This window comes from Battus philenor, unplaced genomic scaffold, assembly GCF_028537555.1.
Source record: "Battus philenor isolate CCGP_79_NKW_IND1 unplaced genomic scaffold, ilBatPhil1.0.hap1 SCAF_27, whole genome shotgun sequence".
Classification (NCBI taxonomy): Eukaryota; Metazoa; Arthropoda; class Insecta; order Lepidoptera; family Papilionidae; genus Battus; species Battus philenor.
In genome coordinates, this window is record NW_027181690.1 from 6,207,070 (window position 1) to 6,224,061 (window position 16,992).

The 16,992-nt window shown below is 31.0% G+C and overlaps 1 protein-coding gene across 1 annotated transcript in view; it reads left to right on the forward strand.

Annotated features, from left to right (window-relative positions):
- sona (sol narae) overlaps positions 1-16,992 on the forward strand; it is a 166,646-nt gene that overhangs the window by 69,440 nt on the left and 80,214 nt on the right. The window contains exon 2 of the mRNA XM_068768851.1: positions 3,796-3,892. Within this exon, the coding sequence (XP_068624952.1) occupies positions 3,803-3,892 (90 nt within the window). The 5' untranslated portion in view covers positions 3,796-3,802. The remainder of the gene's footprint in view (positions 1-3,795; positions 3,893-16,992) is intronic.

A 16,992-nucleotide genomic window follows, 5' to 3' on the forward strand; every position in this document is an offset into this window, starting at 1 on the left:
TGTATGTTTCATATGCGAAAGCTGTATTAAATTTTTCTCCGATCGATTCTCGTAACGGGAACACTGCGCCTCCATCCGGTGCATTACTAATTGACCGAGCAATATAAATTACGCAAATACAAATTTACACAAACGTACACTGCCTCTTAAATCTCGTTAATTGGGTGTACCGCTTCTTTCTTCAGAAAGATAAACGCCGATGGATAATGAATAATTTATTTGTACGGTATATTGGTGCAATTGACATGCGCGGATGAGGCGAGACTTCCGCGATCGAATGTGTGGGGCGGCAATCAATTAACGACGCGATCGATGCATTTAATATCTCCGTAACGACCGCGTGACGATACGTAAACAATGTATACACATTTTATTACAAAAAAAAAACACTAAACTGCCTTTTATGGCGCTTTGACATTCTTGGTGGTAATAACCGTTTTTATGTTTGCATTTCTACAGTTTTTTTCTTTTTAAGAAAACGATTTAGTACGTGTTTATTATTTGACCCATTTATTATTTTCGTTCGTATGCGGCCAGTTATTTAATACAAAGTTTAAGAGCATTATAATTTATGAAGGTTTTAATAAGAACTTTATACAGTGTTGGATACGTGATATATTTTTCGTTCAATAGTTGTAGATCTCTCTCATCATCTAAATGAGTATTAAGGCCACGCTTAACTACAGATCCATGTGTGGAGTTCGAAATCTATAGCAACTAGTTATTAAGATAACAATACCAACTATCTAATCCTTATCGTAGCACTAGCGTTATAGTACACAGGATTTAGTTTTTAAAAACAATGGGTAGCATTCCATTTCTGAGATTTCGGCTTTCTTCTATTGAAAAAAAGTGTTTAAAGATTATCTTTTATTGTATAACTGTTGCTAAGGTCTAGTGTACACTTTAACGTTTTTTTATATTACAAACATACTTATTATTTTATTCAATCCTTCATCTCAGAGAGATGATACAAGTAATACATAAATAAATGTTTTTTTTATTACTACAGCATTAGTAATTAAAATTTTTGCAATTGTAGTATTGTTATTGAACGCTGCTAAATTCTATTTTTCCACATCAACCTGATGTGTATTTAGTAATGAATAATTGGTATCTCATATTAATCTTTATGTTAATTTAAGGAAAGATAACATTTTTTTAAATTATTAAAATATTTATGATGTATAACGTGTAATATCAAAATTTCTTTACTATTGTTAATAAGTAACAAGTTTAAATGCACCACTAAGTATTTACAGCGTGATATTAAAACACATAATGTTTTTGTTATGAAATAAATCTAATGTTTCAAATTATTCTTCTATAAATCCAAATTTGAAAAACCTTTGTTCAATTAGGCATTTATGTGCGTTTTTGAATCGTCGATACAAGTACAATATATAAGTAGTAAGCTACCGCCGGCTTGAAACACTGATCTGCTGGGAGGAGCAGTCCAAAAATTCAACAGTTGCTTATTTAAATGAAGTCTAACAATTTTTCATATGTACATTATAATATAAATCATGTAAATAAGTCAACAAACTAAAAAATCTTGAATGTTATAATAAGATTTATTCACTGATATACTATTAATTTAAAATTTAAAATTAAGAAAACGAAGATTAAAGATATCTTGTCGAATTTTATAATATATTTGTACACTAAATCTGAACCTATGAAGAATTTGTTAACTTTTCGAAAACGCTAGTTAGGTGTTACGAGCTAATTTTTATTTCTCGTATTTGTCATGTATGTGTCACAATTATTATATAATATCTTAAATTATGTGGCATAAATAATATGTTATTAAAAATGTATTGCGAATTAAATGACATTTGTGAAAATACGTGTAAGATTTTGCTGTAGTCGAGCCTAATTAAAATAAATAAATAGATATGCGCAATATTTTCTAACTACATCTAAAGTTGTAAAGTATGTTACGTTTATATAGATATGGCATAAGGTAGAAATTACTTAGTTTGTTCATAAAAATTATATTACTAAAATTTTTTAAGTGATGATGAGAACATGTTCATGTAATCAATCGAAAGATCTTATAATTTGTTCATATTTTTTATTTTCTTTTTAATCATCAATACGTCGTGTAGATATTTTAATATTACTAAGTAAGATTTACTGCATCTGCCATTGTCTGCATATAAATAATTACTTAATATATTATTGTTCTAATTAAAAATAGGTGAAGGACCTTTCAAAAACCGGTCAGATTAATCAGTGACCATATTAATAAGATTTAGAATTATTGACTATTAAAAGAATCGTTCTTAATTATAAAGATAACACTCTATGACATGAATGAAAGGAAACCTATTTGAATATTAATTATTAACAAAATGTGTTTTTTCCTCTGGTAGCATTCGACCGGTCGTGCTCACCAACGCGGAAACTAAATGGGAGGCAAAGCAGAGCTTTATTAATATTTCGTACCGACCATTTCTGAGAAGAGACGTTGTCCTTTTGTACCCCGTACATCGACCCGCTATACATGCATTTTATTTGTTTACATTATATTTAAGTGTCGATGTAGTGAAGATTATTCTAATGTTCGCATTTGTAATGATTAATTTTTATACCAGAAAGTTCTTATCTATAACTTTAAGAGCAATTAATCCGGATTATATAACAGAAAGTATAACATTTATGAATAAATACAAGCTAGTAAAAAATTCACTGCTATCGACAATATACATTTATTAACATTAATATCGATAGAGAATAATTTACAGTGAACATACAATGCAATACCTAGAATTTTAAATCACATTGAAGTCTCTGCTGCAGGTATTCTTCAACTTAAAGCTTCTATAGTTCCAAACGCGCAATCATCTGCAAAGGGCTTACAACAAACACATTCGGGTTTTTTGAGGTCACTTTTAAAATATTATTAATACAGCAGTAGAGCAACTCATTCCCAAACTTTATTATCAATAAAGAATCTTTCACATTATTTTAGGTTTTTGCACAAGTTTTTTTTTTATTGAACTTCAATAATTTATAACATGAAAATTCGAAGTCATTAAATTTTAGTGTATTGTAACACCGTTCAAAGTTGCCCACAAAAGAGTTACCATGAAGCGTAGAGAGAGACATAATAATGTCAAATCTTCAATCTATTTAGATAAGGGTACTATATCTCGGCATTTGATTTGGCGCATCAGATTTATTATAAAGAACATGAACTACTCTATATACAGAGAGATCCTAAGCTATTGAGGCACAGTGCGATGAAGACAACGCTCGACAAAACCGAACATTGGTGACCTTTACAATGTGCCATATCAAATGCAGTGTTCTACAATATTTCAACATAAAAACTACGCTTCTCATCTTGATACACAAAAGTTTTTCCAGGTTTATTTATATTAAAATGTTATAGACGTTTCGAGTAAGTAAAAGCCGAGGTGCTCTCTTTGGGGCACCTGTCACTTCACGGAGCGTTCGGATATGCGACCAGCATTTTTGAACGTTAAAAAAGATCTCTTCACATACAGATTATATAAAATATTACATAAAACGGAATGTGTCACTTTTATTACTTTGATTATTTCGTTGTGGATTATAATACATCACCTTTATCACCATCATCATTATTTTAGCCATATGAGGTTTACTGCTGGACATAGGAATATATACTACATAATAATATTTTTATGCATTTTATTTATTAATTTTAAAAGAGTGTACTCATCATATCTAGGCATTCGATTTACTAGCATTAACAAATCTGCGCATTCTATGTACGTAAAAATAATATTTGTTTTTTTTTTTCAGTTGCATCATGGAGACGACACCACACGTGTCGGCCCATTGGCTGTCTACCGTCGTACTTTTATGTTCCTTTTTCTCCACACACTCTCTTAACACTAAGGTAAGTTCTTTAAAGAAATATTCAAATTAATCCGTAATTACTATACGTTATCATGTCAATCGATAGACTCTTGCCTTGCTTGTGTTCGATACTCGAGAATTGTTTGATCTCAACGGCCGTCCATTGCACAAGCGATGTGTTCCACCCACAGCCTCTTCAGACGAACCATTTATACTATCTCATAAGATCTCATGACGATGCTACGAGCATTACACTCTACATTGCTCCCTGAGTGACTTTGCCCTTTCTTATGAGGCACACAGTAAACGACCACATCTCAGATCCTTATGTCATTACCGGTAACACACACTGTTTAAAGACCTGCATCTACAGATATTACAGACGAAAAGATGTATTACATGTTTTACAATACCTACCGCAAAGTATTGGAATACTTTGCCGATATCAGTTTTTGCTGTAAAGGGCATCTTCTGGAGCAAGGCACTCCCATTCTATAACATAAAAGAATTCGAAAGACCTCCAGTCAATCACTTATAAAAATTAAAAAAGCCGTTTCAATTAATTAATCTGATAACGATTATTAGTGAATTAATGTTTTTGGCTGATTTTAAAGCGACGTTCCTAATTGGATGGTTACGTATGCAAATGTGAAATTAAATCGAATTTATCTAAACAACAAATATCGCAAATTATCTTTCTTTTAAATCTTTTTACTTATGTCCTCAAGGTTTTATATTTAAATATAAATTTAGTTAGTACCTCTTTACGTGCTTTTTGAAATTCTTTCAACGTCAATTTTATTGTTAAATGTTCTCCTCAATATGTATAATTTGTGTGAATCTAATTTTTGACAGCATGTAGTATAAAGTAGATTTTATTTTAAGAAAAATGTTTTAAACATTTTGCCTTCTAAATCTGTGAACACGTGTTTTGTAGATAGCAATACTTCATTATTATTTCTAAATATGTAAAAAATAACATTTGGCTCTTACCGTGTGCAGGATATTTAATTTTTTATTTTACCTTTCGATCTGTGAAACCGCAGAACTTTAATAATTGATGAGTTAGGTTCATTTTTCTTGTTGACCTTTTAATGCGGTACGTCCATTAAAAATTGCTCATGGCATATGTTCACAGCGGCTTTTTTAAAAGTGGCGACATGACGTAATATGGTATATCACGTGTAAAACTGTTTTTTTTTTTGGTTCATTTCTAGGTAGTGGTTTATGACTGTACACAGGGTCACAATTTTTTAAAAGGACCAATGCCGCTAATTTAATATTTAATCACAGCTTGCGAGATCTGTTCAAAGAGTTCCGCGAATTTTGTGTTTTTGGAAGATCATCTATTCATTGATAAAAATAATATATCTTAATCTTGTTTAGTGCCTCCATTATAACTTTATGATAATGGTGGACTTTTACTACTGGTGGACTACTGGTGGACTACCAAAAGATCACAGTGGAGCAGGTCTGAGGAAATATCCAAATATTCGCGCACAATTACCAATGTATGTCAGCAGGTATGATATCATGGTGCAAGAGCCGATTATGGTTCTCCTTATTGACTATTATAAGACGTCTAACTTAACTAATTATGCATATAAGTAGTGCACAAAATTTAAAAATTTGCGATACTTTTTGAATAAACTACGTCTTTAAATTTGGTTTAGTATTATTGAAAATATATTTTCTACGAAAAATCCAATTAACATTTGTTGGCATAAACTAGCAAACATCGTTTCCTAAGTAATAAATGTGTAAACACACATATTTTCAATTTGTTTGTATTATATAGAACAAAAATTCTTTTGAAATAGATAGTTAAACTGTTATATGTATGTAATTATTACAAAACAATAGTAAGTAGTTATTTTTACAAAACAAATTTAATTTTCAATAAACTTTTTCTTCTTCTTTCCGATAAGTTTTAGGTAATCTTAATTTCGATAATATCTATTACTCTGAATTTATTTCAAACGATCACTTAAATTAAAATTTATTAACGAATTTCGTTTTTGTGAGAATCATTTTAGCTATGATTATATAGTAACAAATTATTATTATGCGATGATCTCTTAGTTGATATAGAATATTTCGATAGAAAATTTGTCATATTAATAATTTTTTGTCAAAACTTTTCTGTAAGTTCTTACTTATGAGATCTTAAATAAGTCGAAAAATCTAGTTTATGTCTCTCTGCTATCCTTAACTTGTATTGTTTTGGTAAATCGTATCATTGTATAAAATTAATTCCTTGTAACACTTTATCATTAATATATTCTCTATTCAATTTTCAATAACAAAATAATGCACAATCTCCTTCTAATAACAACCATTTAAAAGACGTAAATAATGAATGATACAGTTTACCTACGTTAAATCATCGATCACTGCCCACAATGATGACCATAATCAATCAAGCTCTGACCCCAATCGATACAAGTTTTTGATAGTCTTGCGCAAAATTCGAATATGGAATCACAAAAGAATCTGTAATTGTGATTCACTACAACGCTGGTTCATGTCGATATATTATTTGTAAGAAATATTATTTAACTATAACATATATCATCATCAGAATTTTTTATTCAGTTCAAGACGCTTACTGCTGGAAGAGGCTTAAGCCTTCACCAGAGATTTCATACAAGACTGACTGAAACTGGCCTGCATCTAGTGACTTCCGTTGACCTCAACAAGGTCATTTGTCAACCTGGCAGGTAGAAATCCCACGCTACGCTTGACCGTACTTAATTGCTTATTATATTACATTTATCAAGAATGCATTTTACCTATACAAACAGAAACTGCATTTATCCGACTTTTAAGTGACATTTATGCAATATCACGCAAAAACTGGTACTGCAATTAGGGTCATTGTCATGGAAGCTTTATCCCTATAGAGGTCACGTATGACTGGTTATATGAAGAACGGTTGACTTCTTATGCTGAACTGAACTTCTGACAGGTGAACGCCCCATTCGACGTATCGATTTCTAGAAATAAAAAAAAAACACTTTACCCTGTCTTCATTAATCTTTCGCAGAAATGCGAAAGTAAATCTATTAAAAATTGTTATGAGAAATGTTATAGACAAATGGGCGATCACGACTACAAAATCGCGAATAATATAGTGACTATATTAAAAACATATGTAAAATGTCACATAGTTTATCAACGGTCATCCTAGCTCGATAAAGGTCAATGCACTGTGCTATACACGAACGGAATTATATTTAACCGTCTCGACTTGACACCTCGTTTGTAAATATATGCAGGAAATCTGTACATATATATTATATTTTTAAATTCTTTCTCATCGCTTATTAGAATTCGGAGTTCGTTGAATACACGAGTAGTTATTTAAGTACAGGCATGTACCGTGTACTGTAAAAGTGTTATACAATTATTTATATCTTTGAGAAGTAAATTGACGTATTATTCACACTAGATTCTAGTATAGAACAAAAGCTAAAACTAGATATCAGTGAAAAATTATGCCGTGTAAAAACCACACTAACCAACCTGCAAATCCCATGAATATTTTATACGAACTTTTACACAGCATACATTTTTTCAATGTTAATTTGTAACTTTACTGCATATATTTATAAAATTAAATTACGACTTTAAATAGTCTGTGCGTAAAAGCCCTATTCTCGGTTGATATAGTTTTTATAAATTCTTCCAAAGATTTTACTCCACAGAAGTACCAAACAACAAGGAAAATGTTTCCAACCTCTGTAACAACAACAACATTAATATGAAAGTGTTCTGACATTGCGTAAAATACAACTGCTCTGTGAGGTTCATGACCTCTGCGGTAAGGTCCGAGTGTACTGGCCTCAAGTAACACTGTCCACGTATGGGGTCCTATTGTTTTTAACAACGCACCTCATGGCTACTCGTTTGCATATACGATACTCTTTTATCGATTTGTAATTTCATAGAAAATAATTCGGTCGGATATTAAAATAATTATTTTTACAATTTTAAATATTATAAGCATATAACATGAATACATAAAGTTCCCAGTTTGCTTAGAGCGGGTCACGGTGTATTTTATGGGTATAATCTTTCGTATTATAAAAATGCTAATGAAATTATTCTGTATAGTTTGAAAATTTGCATTTTTTATGAATATCCCCTTAAAACAGAATCCTTGCTGGTGAATTTCGTAAAATCCTTAGCTGACGTCTAAATGGCAAAGCAATATTCTTACCAAATTTCACATAGTGATGCATCAATGTATAGATCAAGTATATACTGTATTTGTAACCGTATAATGATACGAATTTCTTACATTTATTAGATATAATTGCGTCATTGATTAAACTGAAGTCTAAGACACAGACTGATTCTAGTTTGTATGTCTGACATGACATGATTACTACACATATATATATATATATATATATATATATATATATATATATATATATATATATATATATATATATACATATATATATATATATATATATATATATATGTAATTACGTGTCTGTGGAATAGTATATCTGTTTGCAATATGTACCATTGGATATGAAACGATTATATTATAATCTAGAATAAATATACATAATGTAATAAAATCTCTTGTATTTTGTTGCGATGTAAAAACTCTTTGACTACAATTTAGATTATTACTGTCCGATCTATATTTTAACAATTTTTTTTTTATTCTTACGTAGTGTCTTTGACCTCTAGCAACTCCTTATCACTGAATGAATCGAGCACTTGTTAACAAGATCTACATTATTTTTTAAATTACTTTACCCATTGAACTGAATAAATCGACATAAATTTGCATTCTGTGATCATGCAAGATAAACAAACTAATTGAGTAATAAATATTATTAATTTAACCGATACCGAGATTTGTAACTTAGTATTAGGATGTCCACTGTTGAATTTAGGTCTCCGCCATATTCAATGGGACTGGTTGAAAGCGACCTGCATCTAGCGTATTTCGATAATCTTAAATAGGTCAACTGTTCATCTTGTGTGAGGACATGCTGCGCTTATCTGTCTGCGGATTCCACTACAGAACTTTAATCCTGTTTACTCTCATGGTCTATCTATATTGAATCTGTACTTTGAAATATACTCCATAATTTCCAGAAACATGTGACCAATAGAAAGTTACACAAAGTTTCTTTGTGCACATTAACGAAAGTATATAATTCTTTGTATAATTTCTTTATTCATTTATCGTTTTCAAAAATATCCTTCACATGGCTCATGTTAAGCAACATATTGTAGACATTATACCTTGTAATAATAAATGTCTTCGTATCATAATAATAATTCGTGAACGGTCTTAACTCCAGAACCTAAAACACATATTTAGAATGAAATTTGACATGGCATTTCGAAACGCAGTCACAATAATCATGTGTAAAATGTGATGTCTTATAACCAGTTTTTATTTTTCACAATAATTACACTGCGTCAATTACATTTACGTCAATTAACAGATGAAATAACTTTTTAAATAAATACTGAATTATTTTTGTAAAATAGTCTTTTTTATAAATTAAGGATAGTATTGTGTTATTCATCATTTTGCTCTTATCTGTATTATATTTCACTTGAGAGGCCGGTACCTATAAATCCCTTTTAATGGTTTCTTGTGTGAAAGCTAATAAATTTTCTGTTATTTTAAGAAAATTCAGCTAATTTTTTCAAATTAAAAATATTAAATAATAAAAATAAAAGAAGAAATCTATGTCATCAAATTAAATAAAAAAAATTAAGCTGAGTTAATCACCTTTTCTAATAATAAATCCTCATAAGCGAGAAGAACTGGCAAGATAATCTCAACGGGACTATGTAGTTTTTTAAAGAATATAAAATTACATGTTGAAGTAACATTTTAACAGCCTGTAGGCGAACATATTATTTCCAAAAGTGTGTGTGCTATGATTTTTAATGTGATATAAAAAAACTTTAAAACAACGTGTCATTAATACAATCTAAATTAAAAAGCGTAACGTAATACCATACTATAAAGTCATAATTGAGTGTTTCAAATGAAATTAACACTGACATCTTAAAGTTTAGCCTTTACCATACATATATCATAGAACAAGCTTTATGACATATAACTGCAATTTTATATAATCAATTCATATTTACAATTTAAAGCCGTCACCCGTTTCCAAAGATCTCGCATGTGACCGTTAGAATTGTATTCCGCGTATAATAAATAACGAATCATATAAGATGCTGTTAATTAGATCATAAAATATTTCTCGGAAACACGTAGTTTCCCACTTAAAATGTCAAGTTTGACGTCTGTATTCTTTACATGAAATAGGGTAAAGAATATACATGTGAAGACTTAATAATTGTCGGAGTACAAATCTTAATAATGCTTTCAAAATGAGTAATGTTAGCAACTCGTAGTACGTAGAATTAATAAGAAGCAATTTCGTGATATCCTTATATTCGACTAACTGCATAACAGTGTCTTGTACTGATAAAACTGTCTATGACAAAAAACGATTACCTGAACTATTAATATCATATATTTTCTTCTTCACATTTGGATTTACAATAAAACAACACTACTGAACTACCAACATTGACAATGTAATCATAGTTTGGACTGGATAGAATACTGATCTAATCTTCATCACCGTTATTTCAGCCATAAGACCTCCACTGCTGGATATAGGCCAACCCCATAGATTTACAATACCAGGGGTGTCTGAGCACCTATTGGATGGATGATCTACTCTGTTTTACTGGTGCGTGGTTTCTTCTCCATATTCTTAAAGCCTCTATATCTATACCTTTATAAGGTAAAACTCCTTAGTAATTTTTTAAGACGGTACTTACATGTCAACGTTCTCGTCGTTATAGCATAGATCTTTGGGGGGATATACCATAATCGCCACATTTGGCAGGCGAGCTGGCGATCGCATTATGGTATTATGGTACACAGAAGACACTGCTGCCCATCTCGTTGAAATGTTGATTGTGGTCAGTTGCAATCCTATATGATTAATGCATAATGTGTGAATTATATGAGATTGTATCCGGGGAATCGAAACTAACCTATGATCGCAAGTCTCGGGCATCTACCGCTGCTCATTATTTTCACTCTTAGTTCTATAATACAGAATCCTGTGAAATGTAACCTTTGCATTTAATATGTAGCAATTAGCCTAGTAATCTTACTACAGCCTATTAAACTCATGTATGTATGCGTTAAGTTTGCTATAATGACCGTGTGACAAGATATATAGTCTAGGTACGACATTTATAATAATATAATGACTTAACTAACAATGTTTTCGTTTATTACGTATCATTATTGGAATAATAATGAATATTGACGGTAATTAATATTCATTGAGTAGTTTGTAAATTTGTGCTTATTATTTGTATGACTGTTATAAGTAAACTCAGAAATGGCTTAACGGATGTAAATTAAATAAGGTTGACGAACAGACCATATCCCGTATTAACCTATAGTCTACTTCGTATCCAGAGAATTATCTACCGTAGGAAATAAGTAATTTCTTTTTACAATTTTTTTTATAGTGAGGGGACTTCACCTAGTCGTTATTTATACTAGCCGTACCCGCATAATAAAGCGAAGAGAATACGTGTCCCTCGTACGACGACAGCGGCTTCACTGCTACAAAATAAAAAGTTGCGCAAAGATGAGTCGAGATATCTATAGAGTTGAAGCAGATGTCGTGAAGAAACGTGGAATGGTTGATCTATTAGAAGTTTAACTATTAATTTATTAACAAGTTTTTGTTTAAAAGTATTTTTTTTTTATAATTACAAAAGTCTTTTATAGTGTAAAAGATTTTTATCACAAAGTTTAAAAACAATTGTCTCCACGACTAATGTATCAATACGATAAAGTGAGAAAAAAATAAACGTTGCGAGTTTAGTGGGCACTGCGTCCAAGCCAAGGATGTATTTGGAACTCTCTTTGCCTAAGATGAAGGATACCACTAAAATAGAACTGAATCCGATTCTAATATCTATGAAATTTGACTCTTCTGCCATTCTTCTCTTGAAGTACACGAGTCAGAAGATCATCAGAAGTGGATATCTAAGTTCACGGAGCCCTCCGCTCTGTGTACTCAACTCAGATGTAGCTGTAAAAGCCTTCGGGCTAACAGCACGCATTTCAAAAGAGAATATATATATAAGTGGATAATATTACATACATGAAATAGATGACATAAAAAGTATCGAAGATTGTTCAAAAACTGTTTTTATTACACTTCAACTATTCAAAGCGACAAGGCGATAAATTATAAATGAATATTGCTTATTATAATTAGTTGTGTTTTATTCATATATGCCTAACAATGTAATTCAGAATTGCCTCTCAATAGTTTTTCTTACGCAACATAATTAGACATTTGTTGTGATAAATATCATTATTAATATTGTATAACATTATTTTAATACAATAATTGCGTACATTTATATTAAGTTCCGCATTATTGGTTGATTTTTTAAACATTAAACATATTAAGTTTAAGATTGACAAGGTTAATTTGTGTAGTTTATTGAGGTTAGAAAATTAAAACTAATTTCAAGCTATATACACGTTTTCTTGTCATTTTTATAACGATAAGGCTTGTTTAGAAACTCGCCTAACGATTTATTTTATGTTGAAAATTGCCGTTATATGGGAGCTCAATATGATGTAATCTTATTCACACAAGAAAAACACATGTTTACTATAAATTATGAAAAAAGTGTTAATTTATTTATATTATTACCATAATACAAATAATTGTCTCACGTTTAATATGTAATGTATGATTGTAATGCTACTTGAATTTTATTGCCATTTGACCCTGTTTTGAAAAGACATCACTAATAATAATTATAAACAAAAAGCTTTTATTAACAATATAACCTTTCATTTGTTACTTTTACAATAATTATTAATTTTAATAATTTATTCATATTGTTATTAACTATGAGCTATTTACAGTGACGACTTGTACACATAATGACTTGTACACGTAATGAGAAAAACTTCATAAAAGAGATGATCAAATTTCATAAAAACTAATCAAATTAAGCTCCCTAAAATGGCATACCTATAACTAGTATATAATACATTCTAACACGTCATTTGAACTACAAAATCCCGTAAAGATGCAATGCTATTAAGATCAAAATCTGTCAAGTTGATACAGAGAAGTATGTACTTTGTTTACTTCTTTAATTATATTATTTTGCACGTTGCATCAATTATAGAAATCACACGTGAACGTCATGTGATAAGGGCTGAAAAATACCAAAGTGGGCTTTTTGGTAGAAATTAAAGTAACATTGACCTTTCTTTCTTCAACTTAAATAAAGTTACTTATATACCAAACGTGTTTTAATCTGAGAACAGTCCATGGGAATCTCACTCGGGTTTTTGTGATCATCTTTAATATTGTACGTAAGAATAGTTTTTTTTTTGACCTACTTCACTTAATAAAAGTACACATCAGTGGGGTTTTTGAAGTAACTTTTGTCATGAAGCATAATGGTAGTGCACGGATCAAAATTATTATTAAGATTCACTCTGGTACTCATGCGTAAGAAGCGGGCGTATCAAAACACCCAATTATAACCCTGTCGACATCGATATGCTACGTTGAACATTAAAATCGCTTAGTTTTGAAACGGCCGCCAAAGGATTAGCTTGCTTATTGCGACTTTCACGACTGTGCAAGCCATCGGACGGCCTTGTGGCCTGGATTTCGATGATCAAAACGTTTTAATCCAGCTCCATTAGAATCGTATATTTTAAATAAACAATAATACCATGAGATGAACAGGCTGTTTCCAACCAATCGTATTGGAAACCCACGGCGAAGGCCCTTCTTCAAAAAGCTAACAAATCCTTTACGAGTCGAAGTGTACGCATACATAATTAAGTGCCATAACATATCTTAGACCTTCCGTTTCTTACTTTTAAATATATAATTAAGAGTATTTTGTTAAATAAACTTTATTATAGTGTTCGAGAATTTTTAGTTGACCAAAATATGTGGAACTTTGATTTCTTGACTCATTTATGAAATTGATATTATAACGTACACATTAAAAATAGTTAAATTTAATTTAAAAGAGCAACTGTTGAGTTTCTTGTCAGCTCTTCTCACAGCATCAGCATTCCGAGCCGGTGGCAGCTTACTACTTATAATGTTAAAAAACTCGACAATGTCAAAATATTGAATTTTCAAGTGTTTCTTTAAAATTCAATTCATAAGGTTTCTTATTCTTAATACGGGCTTATGTAAAAGTGCTTAGTGGAAATTCTATTTTACAACGTCTATTTTTAATTGCTTACTAAGGTTAAATCTGTTTAAAGATCTTATTTATCAGTAATGTAATTATAAAATGCTCGCTTACCTTGCATTATCTTGTTTATAATTTATTTAATATCGATCATTTGTAGCTGGTATTATAATTTTTTATTAATATATTAGCGTTTAATTAAAGATTAGCATAGTTATGGCCAGGGCTGTAAACGTTTACAATAGGCAAACATATTAAATTTGTACTGTCATATGCTTATGAAAATGTGTATTATGTATTGCTCTTGGCGTCTGTAAATAAAATAATAAAGGTATTAAATCGATTCATTGTCATTTTAGTTTACTAATTTTAGTGTTTAAGTGAACTGGGTCTTAAACCCTGATTCTATTTCCACGTCTCGCTGGACCGGCGCGCCTTCACGCTAAGGTCGCGACGGGAAAGGCGTTTAGGTTAAGAAGAACAGTGACAATATCATAAAACCTTTTTTTAATCGAAAGCTAAATATTTTATTCAACTTTTTTTCTGTTATAAAAGACGTATATGAATTAATGTTTGAACGAATATTATACTATTAATTCTAGAAATTATATAGGGTGTTTCGCTATATATGTAAAAGATTAAAAATGGTGAGTATATATGTAAGCTCATTTGCTGCCATTTAATGTATGTACAATTCACCCAAAAAATTTATGGTTTCAGAAATAATAAATAACTTATTGAATGATAAAATAATAAGAGAAAGCGTTTTCTTGTGTGTCCCTTTGTCCCCAAGACTTTGTATTGCTATAACTTATTGGGCTGTCGTATGCCAGTAGAATATAATTGAACATATTTATATTAACGTAACATATTTCACAGTGATTACCATATATAGGTTGTTGGAAATAGTGTTTTAAAGCTTTTTATGGATAAATATGCTATAAATTTAACCATTTCAATCTTTTGCGCCTACAACCAATGACTGTGTACCTATATTTGATCCCATTAACAAGGGAATGATTCCCTTGTCCCACTAAAAATTCTCGGATTAAACCATTTCCTTATCACAGTTCTCTAGAATTAAATGAAAACATACTGAAGCAATATACAAAATAAATTATTCGCAACGAGTGTGCAGTCACCTTAACCTTCAATGACTCACCGGTTTACGAAAATGTAAAGACATAAAAGTCTCACGTTAAATCCTCCGACATTCAAGGTAACTTGATATTTGAAAATTGGATGTACCGGTAGATAGAAAACTGATCATCATCACGTCAGTTGATAGACGTCCACTGCAAGGCACAGGCCTGCCCCAAAGATTGCTATGATGATCAACGATCGCTGCCCGCTTCCACTTCCCACGAACTTGATTATGTTGTCGGTCTACCTAGAAGGAGCTTCTAGCTCGTGGTCGTCCCTTAAGAACCTTTCGTCGCCAACCGCCGAAAAACCCATGCTGGCGTACAATTATAAATTTGTAACTATAGCTCTGAATTGCGTCAGAAATTTGCTGAAGACTAATGTTAAATATAAATCGAATATTCTTTTATTTTTTTTAAATTTTTGAATAATAAGCGAAGAGACCTGGATACTATTGAAACCTCTTCAATCCGAGAGTTTGAATTAAAATTCCTGAGTACTTGTACGTATTTGTTTATCTCAACAGATTAAATAACAAGCCGTTAGCCCAGTAACTACAATATTAACGGTTAATTCATTCATTTTCATCGGTTCTGCACTAAAAAAGTTCCATTAGAAAAAGATAAAATCTTAAAATAAAAGTTCATTCTCGTCTCCCTGAATGAATCCACGTTTAAGAACAGGTTTAATTATAATCGTCGGTGAGTCACATAACCCGTATGAATTCAGATTCCGTTACACTCGACACTTTTGACTCGCAATTAACATTACCTAACAAGACGTCGTACGAATTTTTATAAATGTGAAAATCGTGACATTAGCACGCCTTACGTGTAATATCAATTAAAATATCCCCATGCAAACCATTCACGACCTCCGGCCAAGCGATTAGCGACCTTATCGCCCTACACAACGCTATCTGTGATATGAATTTTGAATTGGCCAAACACCGTCGCGTGTTATGTTCTCGCGTGGAATGACAAAACTAGAAACCAGTCCAAGATCAAATCAGAAGGTTTCGCGGTTAGATGAAATTGCCTTTTGCGTAATAACCGCAACGCCTGTCGTACATACACTTACATTATTGATTTATGTCAGTGAAATGTTGTTCAATTGCATCGCCTATCATAGAAAGGCCAAGTGAGTAATTTCAGAATTATTAATAAGTTATTTAACTTTGTAGCTAGTGACGCTTTTGAATTCTATATCCCTATTTTCGCATTGGAAGTGTATATATTTTTTTAAATCTTTATTGTGCATCACACAGAAAATAAATCATATGATTGCATAACACTTTTCTACTTCATGTATTTTGATAGAAAACGTGTAGTACAAAAGTATTATCGCAAGTGAAGATTTCTTCGAGAAAATCACTGAATGGATTTAGTTAATATGGAAAAATAGGGAGGCCGAAAGGTGATATATATTCATGTACTTAAAAAAACTTTACACTTGAAATTTTTTTTTAATATAAACAGTGATAAATAGCAGTTTATATATATCTCATAAAACAGTAAAAAATTGTAAGTAAGTTTATAGAAATTCTTGGTTAGTATGTTTATTCTGAATATGAATCCCTATTTCGGTAAAAATCTGCACCGTCTTCTTCCATGACTCTTTGTTGTTGTCTTTGGCTAACCACTCCTTACCTACTGAGCGATGGAGAAGGCTATACTCTGAATTTTTACGATTTACAAAATCGTAGTGGGATAG